Source organism: Fusarium oxysporum, chromosome 1 (assembly GCF_000149955.1).
Source record: "Fusarium oxysporum f. sp. lycopersici 4287 chromosome 1, whole genome shotgun sequence".
Taxonomy (NCBI): Eukaryota; Fungi; Ascomycota; class Sordariomycetes; order Hypocreales; family Nectriaceae; genus Fusarium; species Fusarium oxysporum.
This window is the reverse complement of record NC_030986.1, coordinates 3,015,729-3,029,719: the sequence shown is the minus strand read 5'-3', so window position 1 is coordinate 3,029,719 and position 13,991 is coordinate 3,015,729. Positions and strand designations below refer to the sequence as shown.

Here is a 13,991-nt window from a genome sequence, read left to right as displayed (position 1 = left end):
GTCGATTGATGTCGAATCTTTTGGCGATTGAAGACATGGGTTTCGACTGCTTTGGGCTGCCTCCTTGCTTAGATGCTACCACATGCTACAGCCTCTGACCTTCGCTACGCCGCAGGGTCCAAGCGTTATCGTTATCTTGCATCATTGTTCAAGGATCACCGTGTTCATGCCATAACTTATCTATCTATCCATCACCCTCTGCTTTAATCCAATTCCGATTACCTCAGCTCAGACTTGCCTTTACGACTTCAATGACATGATCCATGCATAAAACACGCCGAAAAGAGGGTTAGCAGTCGATAAACTGCAAACACACAACTTCCACTCAGTGTTTGGCCCATGGTTGCATATGTCTCAGAAGTATCTGAAGAATCATCACTGCCGAGTTGTTCCCGTCGTATCTAAGTCACTTGACTCGAATCTCAAGTTGAAAGCACTGTCGTCCCTTTAACCTTTCCACTCTCCATCTTGGCAGTTCTCGCCCCGAATTGTATCTATTACGGCTCATTAGTAAAGAGTTGTCGGAACCAAGTTGTCACTTACAGCTCGCTTCTTCTCCTTTGAAACAGAGCTCATGCCAAGTGATTGAGCCACCAGCCGCAACACTCGTTTCTCGGCGTCGAGATTCCCTTCGCCACCAGGTGTTTCGAAATCACACTTCTCCCACACAGGAGACTCGATTGCCCACTTGACAAAACGCTCATCCAGATAGGGAAACCTCACTTCTCGACCCCAGTGTGCCATAACACGGTCATCTCGGCCAAGATTTCTCTTTCCAAGCCGACTGACGTCGAGCTTCAGCTCCTGTACAACTCCGCCGTAGCCACGATGCGTGTAAGCCACGCCGTGCCGACCATATCCACCAAACAGCTCATCGGCACCCAGACCGGAAAGCAATACTCGCGCTGTCGTGCTATAAGGCTGTGGATTTGAGTCGGCGGTTGTTTCGCCAAGTCCTTGTCCTCTTGCAGCAAAGTATAAAGCACACGCAATGGACAGATCCATCTCTGTGTTATGAGGATAGATAAGACGAATGACTTCAGCTCTGTGCTCGAGATTCTCAGCATACGGCACGTTCACCTACCTCCTGTCAGTCATCTATCCCGAAGCGAGTCCAGGTCCACATACCGCCACGAACCGCCATGCCCTGCCAGGACAGACACGGCTAAGCTCTGCAAACGCATTTCTCCCTGTCATTCGATCCGGACACTTCTCATAGAGCTCCTCTCGGGACAGGTCCTTAAATTGCCCTGCAATTCTGGGGTTCTCAAACGCGACATTGATCAGGTCAATACACTGATCCGCAGGAATCATGTCGTGAGACAGCCTCGCAAGCACAGTACAGTCAAGGCCACCTGAAAATAGCACTGCAACTCTCGCATCCGTAGGTTTGGCTCTTGGAGGTAGTGGCACGTCTAGAACTCGCAGTCGAAGAGATTCGACTAAGCGAGAACGCAGCTCTTGCACAGATCTTGAATCTTGTCCAAGGGCAAAATTCTTCCGTGGGAGATCTTCGTTAAAACTACCGATGCTCGATATCTGAGGACGTAAGTAGCAGGCTTTTCGGGGTCATACTCACGCTGAACTTACCAAAGTAGTATCGGCAGTCCAATCGTGCCGGCCTGGCACTAATCCTTCAGGCGAGTCGCCCTTGGAGAGATCCAGAGTATAGCATCCATCAGCCTCGACCTCGGTCCATCCATCGACCGGCGTCTCGGCGATACTTGACAGAACAAATGGAGAGCCATGTCTGACCAGCAACGATCGGCGGCCTAGTCGATCTCGTCCGTAGTAAAGCCGCTTGGCAGGTTTATCCAGGTAAATAAACGCGAAAGGCCCTTCGATGGCCCGTAAGATGTCCAGGACATCTCCTGCGCCACGACTTGCCTCGGCCAGGAGGGCAAGAATAGCTTCACCATCGTTACCCTGTACAGATTCCCCTCGAATACCCCAGGCCTCTCCATTCCAGCATAGAATAGATTCAGTCACATGATCCACAAGCGGCTGCTTTGCAACGTGATCACCTCGCAGTGATAACACGGTTGATGTAAAAGTCAGGAATAGATCATCAAGCTGCATCCTGACAGTCCCTGTATGATCTGGTCCTCTATTTACCAAACATCGCTCTGACACGGATGAGAGTGTTTGTTCGGGGCTTGGGGATATAATAGCATGGATTCCGCACATTTTTGTGCGTTGCTGAAAGGGCGAAGACGCGGTTGGAAGAATTGCAAGCTTGTTGGTGTGGTTGAAATTGATTAATTATTGCAAGCGAAATATTGCAGATCCACCCCGGAGCAAATTTACCCTATACCAAAAATGTGCACATAAAGGTAGTTCAGCCGTTGCTTAATTCTTGATACGGAATTACTTTTTAAGAAAACCATGATAAATTGTTGCGTTTTAAGTTTGAGCTTGCACAAATAAATATTGTGTGGGTCATGTATGGTGACCAGTCTTAAGAGTCTGTTGCAAAAAGCACCAGAGACTGACATAACCACACGACTTAACTTACTTTGTGTCCTGGAGGACCGCTGTCGGGTATTCCAAAGATGCTCTCAGTTATGGAATGGCATCTTGTGGTCACTTTGTGAGAAGAATTCTATACTTGACATGGGTGTGTATTTCTATCCCAGACAACAGGAAAGAGAGGCGATCTCTATACCAGCTAAAACCAATTCTTTGCCGAATCGAAATGCACTGCGAAGCGGTGATGTGAGATGGCGTTTCACTCAAATGCCCAATCTGACTGCGAATAATATCCTCCGAGGAAAAACCAAAAACCATTGTCCTGAGCCCCAATGGCCCATTCCTCCATCCGAATCTCAACCTGAGGCAAATCACAAGCTCAAGGAGTTAACAAACATCTGAAATACATGAAGAAGCCCTATCCCGCACTGGGTGGCCTATGAAAGTGTCGTGTCTCATCAAACCAAAAAGACTGTTTGGCAATTTTGTTGGGGAACATTATACAATTTTGAGTAAGTGCCCCTTTACCCAATATTCGGGTAGTTCCACGGCAGAAGATCGGATCCCTATTCTCCGAGGTTCTGCTGCAAATCAACGTTTGACCAGTCCATCATCTGAAAGATGTCCTGAGAGTTCTGGGAGAAGCCCAGATTGGCGCTGGGGATTTCACCAAACAGTGACTGATAATCATTGGTCTTGGTCATGCCATTGCCATTGTCATTAGGGAAGAGAGGAAAATCCATGCCGTCTCCTGCAAAGGAGTCGTCAAAACCTTCATCAACATCCCGTAATGAATTTGGAGTATAAAGCATGGCTGTTTCCTGGCCAGTTGGCGAAAAGTGAGGAGCAACAGTCTGGATGGGAATCTGCTGCTGGGGTTGCTGATACATAGGCAATTGCTGTTGCATCATCTTGAGGTTGGGGTTATACATGACAGGTTGCTCAGGTGTGGGTAGCTGAGCTGGAAGCTGCATATGAGCAGCATAGAGGTCCTCGTTATCGAGGATGAAGGCCGAGCCGTTCTGGTAAGGGGCATACTGCTCGTAGGAACTAGCCGAAGCAGGCGAAGTGGAATCCATTGCCAGATCCAGGTGAAGTGTCTCGGTGGGAATGTTGTTGATTGACATCCAGTCCGAGTCATTGGGGTAGAGAGGGAAGTCGCCAACGAACTGCGTCACGTCGTTCTGAGGAGGAGTGGGCACACCGTTGTATTCAGTAGAAGAAGGCGTTGACATGTTACCCAGAGGCGGAGTCTGTTGCTGAACGCTGCCAGCAACTGATGGTAGCTTCTTTCCGTTGGTCTTGGTTCGAACGTAGGTCCAGCCATGGGCTTTCTCCATATGCTGCTTGCAGTTGGATTCACGTTTCGACTTATAAGGGCAAGGCTTGAACATGCACTCATACATGGCAGGGGCAGCAGAGTGCTTGTCGTTGTGGTGACGGTCCATTTCCTTCTCAGTAGGCCATCCATAGGTGTGATACTTGCAAGTCGGGACAGGGCACTTCCAAGGGCGAGAGTGGGTCTTTTCGTGCTTGGTAAGATCGCAAGGACGCTTGAACTCCTTGTTGCAGCCGGGCTCGCGGCACTTCTTGGGAGCTAGCTCCTCGGGTGAAGCATTCTTCTTGCGGCGAGCCATGGATCGTTGAATCTCCTCCTCGTCCTCGAGCTGCTGGCTCAGGGATCGCTTTACTTGCATTGGCGAGTCGCTGTCAACCTCAACAGGCTTACCAGTGTCCAGAGAGATGTATGTGCCGTCCTTGCGGACACGGACGAGCTCGACGGGGCGACCTTCGTGGAGACCACCGATGAGTTTGATCTCGTCAGATCTTCGGCAAGAGTTAGTTGGATAGTCCAAGGGAACGAAGCTGGGTACATACGCGTCGATATCCATATCGTCACCGCTGTTCTTTGCGGCAAGTTGTTTTCCGTATTGTAGAATCTGGTCCTTCAGGTCGAGGAAGTATCCGTTAGTGTAAGGCCGGTCAGCAGGTCGAATTTGTTCGCGGTCGCTGAGATATTCGACGGTCGCTTGAATGCATTGCACGGACGTAAGGCAGAAATCCAGGTACAAAGTTGCTGACTTGGTCTTCTCCTTCAAACACAAATTCCGATAAGTATTTTCCCAAACGCCAAAACCAGTCAGAAGCTGACTTACCGGTGCCATAAAGATCAATGTTTTCTCAAGATCTCGCAAGCAAATAATTTCCTTTGATCGAATTCGTCGCGGGATGTCAAGGACAATGGGCTCAAACTCCTTGAGAGTCGGCTTTGCCAACAAAGGGCGCAAAGTGTGCTCGTGAATGCGGTTGATAGCCTTGGGCCCCAGAGAGGGAAGCTTTTCCGATGCTGCGGCAACGGATCTTGTGATGGCGGATCGTGTTTGCACCTTTGTCTCCTTCTTTGCCGAAGTGACTGCACCCCGCTTCTCGTTTGTGGAAGCCACCGATGTACCCAAACCGCTATCAGACTCATGGTGCCGTGAATGGCGAACAGAGCGAGGGCGCAGAACGCGCCTCTCCTCTTCTTTTGTCATCTTGGGGTCGACGATAGGTCCCTCGAGGAAGCCGCGAGGGATGGGGAGACTGGTGTCTCGAAGCGTCTTGATCTTAGACTTTGGCGACAGAGAGAGCTGATCCAAGGACAGAGCCTCGTCAATGTCGTTCAGAGCCAGGGCCACACGTCGACGGTTGGCATCGACGACATCGTCCAAGTGAGACTGAGCTCGAGGCAGCGTGGGAGGGACAAATGTGTTGTCTAGAGTCGAAGATGATGAAGTAGGAGAGTGAAATGTCGCACCCTTACGGAGGGTAGAGCTGTTCTTAAGGGACAGGGCATTGTCGGTGTCGCTGTCCGGGCGAGTCACCGGAGTCCTTCGACGAGGGTGGGAGAAGGACATGGCTTAGATTCAAGGTGGGTATGAGATAAAGAGACAGTCGACTGATGGCCACAGAAGTCCTGAAGCTAAGCCGGGGAGTCCCGTTAGTTCAAGAGCGCGACCTTTGATGCAAGCAAGTGCTTGGTAGTGAAGGACGGGGAAGTGAGTCACAGTCGAGATTCTTGAATCCCACACCCAGGACACAAAGGCCTAGACGTTGATCAAGGCCAGATTGGGACACGGGATGATTGACCAATACAACGAGTTGAAAGTGATACCGGGGAAGGTCGAAAACACGACAAAGTCGAAGTAAAAAGACGAGACTGAGATGTCAAGACGATATAAAATATGAACCGTACCAGGTCAGAGACTGAAGATGTATGCAGATAATCAGCCTTGATGTCGAGGAACCAATGCGGTGGAGGTGGCGCAAGAGGATAGAACGACAGGGAAGGCGAGCGATGAACTGAATAATATATTGCTCAGGCGGTAAGACGACTCGGCGAGACTCGAAGAAAGATGCTAAGCGAGACGAGACGTCGAGTGACAAACGCGTGAGATATCGATGAATGAAACAGACACAGCGCTGAATGTTGGCGATGCGAAAGGCGGGTGGAACTGGAGGAAGGAAGAGGACGGGCGGAAAAGGGTATATGAGGGTTGACCGAAAGGGTGTACAATTTCGGGACCCGCAGGGTGTGTAAAATCTAAAGTTCTAAACGGAAAGAGGCCGGGGTGGTTGAGAAGCTGAAGCTGGCGGCGGCCTCAGGATAAAGAGGAAATTGGTGAGGTGAGAGTGGAATTGAGAGAGAGGTTAGAGAGAGGAAGAGGGCGAAATGGGAAGCGTCAACGGATGAGCGAGGTTATGCTTAGAAACCGACTCGAAATGGGCTCCGCAATCTCTCAGCCCATGGCCACTGTTGCCTAAAATCCTGGGCGCTAAATCCTCTTCGAGCATGGTACGGGCTGAGGCGCAGGATCCCCCCTGCGCAAGGTTGAGTGCGATAGCATCCTCCCCGAGGTAGTACCCCAATCACTAACAGAGTTGAAAGTCCAACTCCCTTCGACTTCCCAACTCCCGAGCATCTGACACCAAGACTCACACCAATTCCCTCGCAGAGCCTCAACGGTCTCAGACTCGGAGTTACGACTTGGAGTACCTCGACTATGACAAGCGACCTTTTCTGTATCCCCACAAACTCCGCCAGATCCGACCGCTCCTCTCCCGCACCCTTAGAACCTTTGTGGTTCACTGCGCATCATCCAGTTCTGTCTGTCCGTCTCGAGAGGCGCATGAGGCAGAAGAATTTCCAAGCTTGTTATTGATCTGAGGGAAAAGCCAAGGAGCAGTTGACGATGAATTTGGGGGCCAGAAATAGCACCATTGCGTATCGACTGTCGTGGCCCTCTGCTTCTCCGCGAAATGACGGTGTTTGTTTTCATTTCGGTTTCAAATAAGCTCGTGTTTTAGATGAAACCAATTCTAATCTTGGGGGGTCACGATCACAAACCAAACGCAAGGGGAGAAGAGGAAATGGTGTTGTCTACGAATTGTGCTAATAATTTACTTACAGATGACGTCGGATCGTGGTGGTTTGGCAACCATTGTCACTGTTGTGAACCCATGGAAAACGCCTTGCGGAGAGTCTGCAGGGATCGACACCGGGCGCATCTTTTGGTGGTCCGTGACCGTTGACTGTCAGCAATAGAGTGACTTCGGTTTAGCAGTCGGGAAAGAACTCGGAATTCTTCTGGTATGGATACCAAGATTAATATTTCAAGCGTCTAAGAATGATGATCTTGATATTCGTATAAAATTATGGGAGAACTATTCTTTCAGAGACCTATCTTCTATTATCCTGGCAGACTACACGCCCTCGTTTGGTGTTCAGTCAATGCCGGCCTCTCTTCCGAATGATCCTCGTGTGGCCATTCTAACATCCTACAGATACTCATCCGGTAGCTCATTGGCATTGACCACGCTAATGTGGCATAAACTAGTCGCTATTCTATTCGTCGGTGGTCTCTGATTGACGAGATGCATTGGTGTTGCAGTCGATGCATTGCATTTCCACCCTCCACCTCAGCCCTCTTTGACGGCTGTGCCTTGCAATCGATGGCGATGCGCAGCCTCTCTGCATATTTTATGTGCATTGATTTGATAGGGACTTTGGAAATCTTGAACTGTTTTGATTGATCGTACCAGGAATGTTTTGTAGCTCGTTAGGAGGGAGACTCACCGAAACATGCATTGTCGTTGCTGGACCTTTGAGCAGATGAAACAGGATATGATCGACTGACAACCTTCATTGAAGAGGACACGACGACTCACACGCGTTATCAAACATCACCAATACCTCATCTTGGCTGCATCTAGATCGAATACAAGACACACCAACCTCAAGTATTCTCCTTCAACTGGTTCCTGTTCCTGTTCCTGTCTCCATGGACTCTCCACCGCCAACGCCTCCTTTCCCGTAGCATCGGCCCACAGCCAATGGACCGATACTGCATTTACTCCACGCATAGGGCTGCTGCTCTCCGCAGGGGTTGGTCGAAACGAAGGTCATGTCACCGTTGACTCAATGACCGGCGATTTCCCTTTTTGGTTACGAGTGTGGACCCCCATCTTTTCCCAAGCTGTTACATTGCATTTCATCGCACTGCTAACCTTTCAGAGCTTCTGCCCTGAAGCATGCGTCCCAGATTGAGGCCGCTCGTCCTAGATTTACCAGCCGGAACCCGTAGCCGCCACCAGAATGATTCTCATCAATTGATCAAGACAAGTCGAGTCATCGCTGACGCCCGCTCTTTGAATCTGCGTCAGTAATCACGCGTTTGTAGATTCTCGCGCCTTGGCATATCTTTTTAAGGATAGCACGAATGCACGAGGGTCCTTTTGCAACAGCATGAAGGCATCGTAATCAGTTGGTATAGTTTGCCAAGTTTAGGTATCTTGTCACCGTATTCCTGCTCACAACCAACCAAGATACACGTACGCAATATGCATACGCCCTTTCAATAGAAACAACCACCAAATACGTAAATATACACGCAAGCCCGGTGTTTCATTTCGGCCCTAGTTGCAATTCGTTCATTTATTCCAAGAACCTTTTGTCTTGTACGATGTTATCAAGTCCTATGCTATCAGCCATTTTTAAACACGTCCCTACCATAAGCCAATCAGAGTCAATTTTATCAAGCAGCCTACCAAAGACCCTCTTGTGTCCAGGGACAAATCTGGATGCCTCGAGTGGTGAACCCCATTCTCAAGGCATCCGTATTTCTGGTTCGCAGGGGATACGTATGCATTTGCGCCGTTTCTGGGAATCAGCCAGTATTGTAATTCGTTTTTGACATGAACATGTTATCGTGTCCCCTGTATGATTGTTGACGATACTGCTAGTCTCGGGGTCTTATGGCGCAAACCAGAATAACTTCTTGGCAAGCTTAATGGGGGAGCTCGTGATCAAGGCACTTGCGAATTGGGACTTTTGATTCGACAATGACATATCTAGGTAGAGTCAATGATCCATGTTGTGATTACAAGATCCTAGTGGTGATCAGCATCAATACAATCTAGATTTTCCTTTCCTGGTATGGGTCTCCTTGCGTTGTCTACCTGTGGCCCCAGACTCCGAGACCCATTTAGATATGTTCCTATTTTCAATATGACGAGCTCCCGTATAGTTGAATGTCTTAGAAGCGTGCAATGAAACGGTAGAAGTTCTGCAGGGAAATATGAGAAGTCTCCTGAAGCCCTAAAATCTTTGGTGTACAATCTTTATGATGAAGATATGAGCGGGATAACTAGTCCAGTATCAACTTGCCATGAATCATTTCTTATAGTACAATCGCATAAGTACTAAGTTAAATATATAAAAATCGAAGAACGAAACAGGGTATCGAATTCTCATAACTCGGATGATTCACTTGAACCTCTGTCTATTCCTTATTTCCAATGCCAACGCCAAATCAAACCAGATGACGATCTCAAGGTAATATCACAATCTTATATCCAACGAGTATACTCGTCATGCGATGGGATGTCCACATGAGGAGCGTTCCTTTCATCCTCTGTAAGAGGAGAAACGGTATAGGACCGATCAATACGATCCTGCACACTGCCAGCTCTTCTAGGACTATGTCGTACACTCCTAGATCTGCTGGGATCTGCCGCCTTGTACTGTCCTTGAGGAGGGAGAGGAACACCCTTGTCTATGATTACCTTGTTTCCTACTCGTTGACCGCGAACGGTACGTTCGCGCTTGGAGAAGTTTGCGTAAGGGTCATTAGATTGTCTTCGTGGCTGCAGATTAGTTAGCTCAATTCCCCGAGGTGACGAACCTACCTGTTTTGCACCTTGGCTTGGTGCTGGAGAGAAGTTCCGGGCGTATACGCCTGGGGGGTTGGTGTATAGCCGATCGGAAGCTGATTGGGGCGTTGGTTGGGATGCCATGCTCATATGAGGCTCCTCTCTATATGCCCAGTGTTGGTGGGCTCTTTCAGGTGCTCTCACCTCCTGATGACCTCTGGTTGACTGTGGTGTCTGCGCCTGTCTCGTCCCATGGGAGGCTCCAACACCATGGGTTTCCTGAGCAGTAAACCCCCCATAATCCCTTCTTGCCTTCTTCTTTTTCGATCCCTCGCAGTTAGAACACAATCCTAGTTGAACATGACGAATCTCAGTACTGGCGTGCGTGCCTTTGTAGGGGAATACCCCAGGGAAGGACAAACAGGGACAAAACACCTCCCAACGATCTTGCCAGCAAGCTTCAGTTCTGATAAACTTATGATGCCGGCACTGCTGGTAATCGTAGTAGATATCTCGACACATTGTGCTAGTATGTGAGGATAACAAGTACTTTGCTTTATAATATTGGCGCAGAAATGGCGCCGTTGGAGGTTAAAGACGTAGGCTTGATGATGGTCTGCGTCTCAAAGGGGAGTTTGTTAAGATTGTGGTACAAATTTGTTAAATAATAAACAGGCCGCCACGATTACTATATATACTCGATCGCTATTGTTTGAAACATGAGGCTGTTTCTCTGTCCTAATGGTGAACAACTGTCGAATACGTGAGTCAGCTGAACAAGGAGTTTGGTCATATTCTTGTTCAGCGTCGTTCCAGATGTTAAGACGATCATGCAATTGCGACAGAAACAAGGATATGTAATGTTCTGTGTTCATATCAATGAACAAGTCTGAAGTCTAGGTACATCTAAACTCCTGCCTCTATTCTATTGAATAAATGGAACATTTTCTCTTTTCCGGTAAAATACTAGATACAATAAGAACGCCGTCAACATTCACTCTCTTTTGCCAAAGACCTTTCTCTTCTATAACCTGGCCAAACCACTCGAACAAAATGCCTTTCCATGAACGGACTCGAAATTCCTCCGTCGCTGGTCGACAGCAAGATCAATGCCCCCGAGCACGAGGAGGGTGGGAAAAAGTCATATCGTCATTTGTCCACGTCAGTGTATAACAAGACTTATTTGTTGGTTGACTGGAGCATCCCTGAGAGCAGATCAACCTGGGAAATATGGGCTTACTCGATGGAAAACCTTCCTAGTGAAGTTCTGGTTGCACGGATACCACTTCGTACAAACTGCTACCACTTGGCTAGATTGCGTGATCAGGGTATGATCCGGGAGTCTCATGGCCAGCCTCTTGGCCCCCCCACAGCAAGGGGTTTCGACTTCTCGAGTTTTGGATAGGTTGAGAACGGGTATTCCATCCCGCCCATAAGTCATTTTGACGACAACGCTCCTATCCTCTCTAGTAGTCCTATGTTAAGCACCCCAGTTTACCTAAGCCCAGATGAGGCTACTCCCCTTACTGTAGATACGGTTCGCTGGCCCTTCCTATCCTCATCTTCTAAGTCCGATGAGGAACCAGACGACGAATCAGGCATGGGGATGGAAGCTGTGACCTCCATAGCTAAGCTGCCCGGGTTCCTTCTGCCATCTTCTTCCGAGAATGATAATTCAGATGAAAAATTACATGGGAGAATCAGAGCTGTGGCCTTAATGGCCAGGGTTTTCAAAAACCCTCGCAGAGTCCTTCCGATTGTAGCTGGCGGTTTTTGTGAAGCTTTGTAGCCTCACGCGTCACTTGCTAGCCCCTCTCCTATAGAGGACTTCTCTTCAGACTCTGAGAGTTCCTTAAACGCTTTATCTCTTGCATTTGGTGTCGCATCTATAGTCGAGACCACCGAAAACAGGTGTGAGGGTGAAGATGAGGAAGACGAAGACTAGAAGGAAGAGGCAAGGTCTACCGCTGTGCGATCGGTACTATTGTCTCCAGTTGGTCGACCAACTTTGATCCACCTACTTGCTCGACCGCAAATAAGTCCAGGACATCGAGTTCTAGATTCTCCCCAGTCCGATTGGTAACGTGATTGAAAGACGTGCCTGGTCGAGTTGATCTCAGCAAAAGAGAAAATGGGAAGGAAACGACTTGAGAGAGGAGAGGGTTGATCCCAGATGTAGATGTTAGGAGAAAAGTCGCTGGCTATTTGATCTGGCATTCAGATACGGAAGATAGTATGCCGGAACCATGTTGCATAATATCATTGGGCGTTTCTTTAAGATCAGAGTGTCTTTCTGCATGTCCTAGAACTCTTCACACTTAGACAATCTTTCAGATTGACAATATGGGTATCTTACCACCAATTCCTTTCCTTCTCGCTACCAAATATCTAAACATGTGCCCAACCTCTTTCAACAAGAACCTGCATCTCGTTAATCAGGCAAAACTCGCCAGGTTCTCTCCCCCCTAATTTCTCCCACTCCGCAACACGTCTCCTAACCACCCATGCGTCAAACGGTGATGATACCCATCGCATTATGCGGTTGGTCCAGAGACCGGAGAAGATCTGCCATGTCGACACCCATGCGCCTTGTTCGGGATGCACGGCTTGGTATGCGCGTAGGTTATAGCCTACGCGGACATGAGGATTGAGGTATACACCTCTAGTTTTGGAGAGGGGATTGTCGGCGTGGATAAGGCAGCATTCGCAGCCTTCGAGGTGGTGTTCAGCTAAAGAGTCTGGAATACCTCGGAAGCGCAGCTTCGACGATGAAGTAAAAGGCTCTACGGGCATGGCGACTAATGAGGCAGTCAGTGAGGAAGCACTCGTCTTTAAGCGTAAGAAAACAAACCAATTCCATTCCAGCAGCTCGCAACAGGCACAGCATCCAAGTGATTAACAAGAGCATTCCTCGAAACACTGCCCTTGAAATACGGCCAGGTAGGCATCGCATGCGCCTGTCCATTTGTATCCCTCAGTGCAAATGTATCATAGTACTGCGGCGGTTTCGAGAAATCAAGCGAGCAAGCTGCAGCGTAGTCGCCGCCATTCGTGCCAAGGAGCTTGAGCACATCGTCTGTCTGCAAACTTTGTGAGATGCTGACTACCCTGGCATAGCAGTTGACGTACCGTGAAGACGACATCGTTGAGAAAGAGAACCTTATCGAAATGCTCTCCTTTCTTGGATAGGTCTATCAAGTCCTGTAACGTCCTGTTTCTCAGCTTTGCGAGAAACGGTATCCTTCTCAACTCACGCTTCCCCCTAGGTGTGTCAATCCAGCCTTCTCCCTTATTCGGATTCTCAATCTCATCTTTATGCGTGACATCCGACATCTCCACACGATGGGGAACTCCCAGTCTCTCGAGCTCCTGATCCATGTGGTGCAGCTCCCTTTGAGTCTTGTCCCAGCTCCCGCTCTCATACACACTAACAAAGACATTCTCTCGCCCGAAAAGCTTTGCAAGTTCTATCACCGCAGGACCCCAGTGGTCTCTAATTACGCGCTCGTTGTTGAAGTGCATGCTTGCGATATAGATGCGCCCGGGAGGCTGCGAGAGCTTCGGGGCTGGAGTGCGATCGGCATCGAGGAGGTTTCTATGAATTCGAAGGACATCGAGGACGTTGATTATGACGACGAGGATGAAGACTATCTTGGGGAAGCGTGAGCGTAGGAGGCGACGCAGGTAGAGGCGGTTCGTATGCGAGACCATGATTCCTTATGCGTGGTTATGAGGACAGCAAAGCATCATAGAGAGTGGAATTAGTAAGATTGGTGCAACCTCTGCGCAATTTAGCGGGCAAGAGCATGGGATATCATCCGAGAAGAAAAATCATCGTTGATTACGATGTTAACTGCACAATTGACATTGGATCCATCCCTTGCTTGGCTCATGCCGACCTAGTACCTATAGTCACACCTGACAAGTCTGGCCATCTAACTTAAGTGGTTGCTACCTTGAGCTAACTGAGTGACCGCCTACTATAAGGGGAAAAGTTAGCTCTCCCCCGAAGATTGACGTGCGGCAGAATTCTGTTTCAACGACGTATCTTCTGTGAGGTCATTTATAATTCGAGCCCGCACGTCCTTGTGTTCTACTCTCCTTGCCAGACATGACTCTTTCAAGATGTCAGCTTAAACTAGGTATTTCCCAAGGACACGTTCTCTACTAGGCGTATTCTCACTCTCGAATCTTCCTATATCTACCGCCATGGGGCTTCCTGATCCTACCATCAACCTATCCAGAAGGATGAGAGAACGCGCTGATGCCTCATTTCAATATGGCAACAAATGACCTACCTCCAATCACTTGTGCGCCAGAGCTTGATGACT

The 13,991-nt window shown here is 48.8% G+C and overlaps 5 protein-coding genes across 16 annotated transcripts; 1 reads left to right on the top strand and 4 right to left on the bottom strand.

Annotated features, from left to right (window-relative positions):
- Positions 1-422: 422 nt before the first annotated feature.
- FOXG_00445 (uncharacterized protein) lies at positions 423-2,187 on the bottom strand (the record flags this gene model as incomplete). The annotated part of the gene is made up of 4 exons (XM_018376800.1): positions 423-494; positions 544-1,080; positions 1,129-1,539; positions 1,591-2,187. The coding sequence occupies 4 exons, from the start codon at positions 2,185-2,187 to the stop codon at positions 423-425; spliced, it is 1,617 nt and encodes a 538-aa protein (XP_018232419.1).
- Positions 2,188-2,503: 316 nt separating this feature from the next.
- On the bottom strand, positions 2,504-6,251 carry FOXG_00444 (zinc finger transcription factor ace1; the record flags this gene model as incomplete). Of its 9 annotated transcripts, none has more annotated exons than XM_018376797.1 (4): positions 5,705-6,251; positions 4,626-5,431; positions 4,348-4,562; positions 2,504-4,296 (listed from the first exon to the last, which is right to left on the bottom strand). In XM_018376797.1, the coding sequence occupies exons 2-4, from the start codon at positions 5,364-5,366 to the stop codon at positions 3,036-3,038; spliced, it is 2,217 nt and encodes a 738-aa protein (XP_018232416.1). In that variant the 5' UTR covers positions 5,367-5,431; positions 5,705-6,251. The 9 variants fall into 9 exon arrangements, with proteins under 9 accessions (XP_018232416.1, XP_018232415.1, XP_018232411.1 ...); XM_018376799.1 differs by having other exon boundaries at positions 2,599-4,296; positions 4,348-4,556; positions 5,705-6,183; XM_018376796.1 differs by having other exon boundaries at positions 4,626-6,251.
- Positions 6,252-9,357: 3,106 nt separating this feature from the next.
- FOXG_00443 (uncharacterized protein) lies at positions 9,358-10,182 on the bottom strand (the record flags this gene model as incomplete). Its single annotated transcript, XM_018376790.1, has 2 exons — positions 9,358-9,654; positions 9,697-10,182. The coding sequence occupies 2 exons, from the start codon at positions 10,180-10,182 to the stop codon at positions 9,358-9,360; spliced, it is 783 nt and encodes a 260-aa protein (XP_018232409.1).
- A 314-nt stretch (positions 10,183-10,496) lies between these two features.
- Positions 10,497-13,607, bottom strand: FOXG_00441 (uncharacterized protein). 4 transcript variants are annotated; one of them, XM_018376786.1, is made up of 4 exons: positions 12,790-13,607; positions 12,512-12,740; positions 12,017-12,458; positions 10,497-11,970 (listed from the first exon to the last, which is right to left on the bottom strand). In XM_018376786.1, the coding sequence occupies exons 1-3, from the start codon at positions 13,369-13,371 to the stop codon at positions 12,049-12,051; spliced, it is 1,221 nt and encodes a 406-aa protein (XP_018232405.1). In that variant the 5' UTR covers positions 13,372-13,607; the 3' UTR covers positions 10,497-11,970; positions 12,017-12,048. The 4 variants fall into 4 exon arrangements, with proteins under 4 accessions (XP_018232405.1, XP_018232406.1, XP_018232407.1 ...); XM_018376787.1 differs by having other exon boundaries at positions 10,497-11,968; XM_018376788.1 differs by having other exon boundaries at positions 10,497-11,962.
- On the top strand, positions 10,724-11,065 carry FOXG_00442 (uncharacterized protein; the record flags this gene model as incomplete). The annotated part of the gene is made up of 1 exon (XM_018376789.1): positions 10,724-11,065. The coding sequence occupies one exon, from the start codon at positions 10,724-10,726 to the stop codon at positions 11,063-11,065; it is 342 nt and encodes a 113-aa protein (XP_018232408.1).
- Positions 13,608-13,991: the final 384 nt, after the last annotated feature.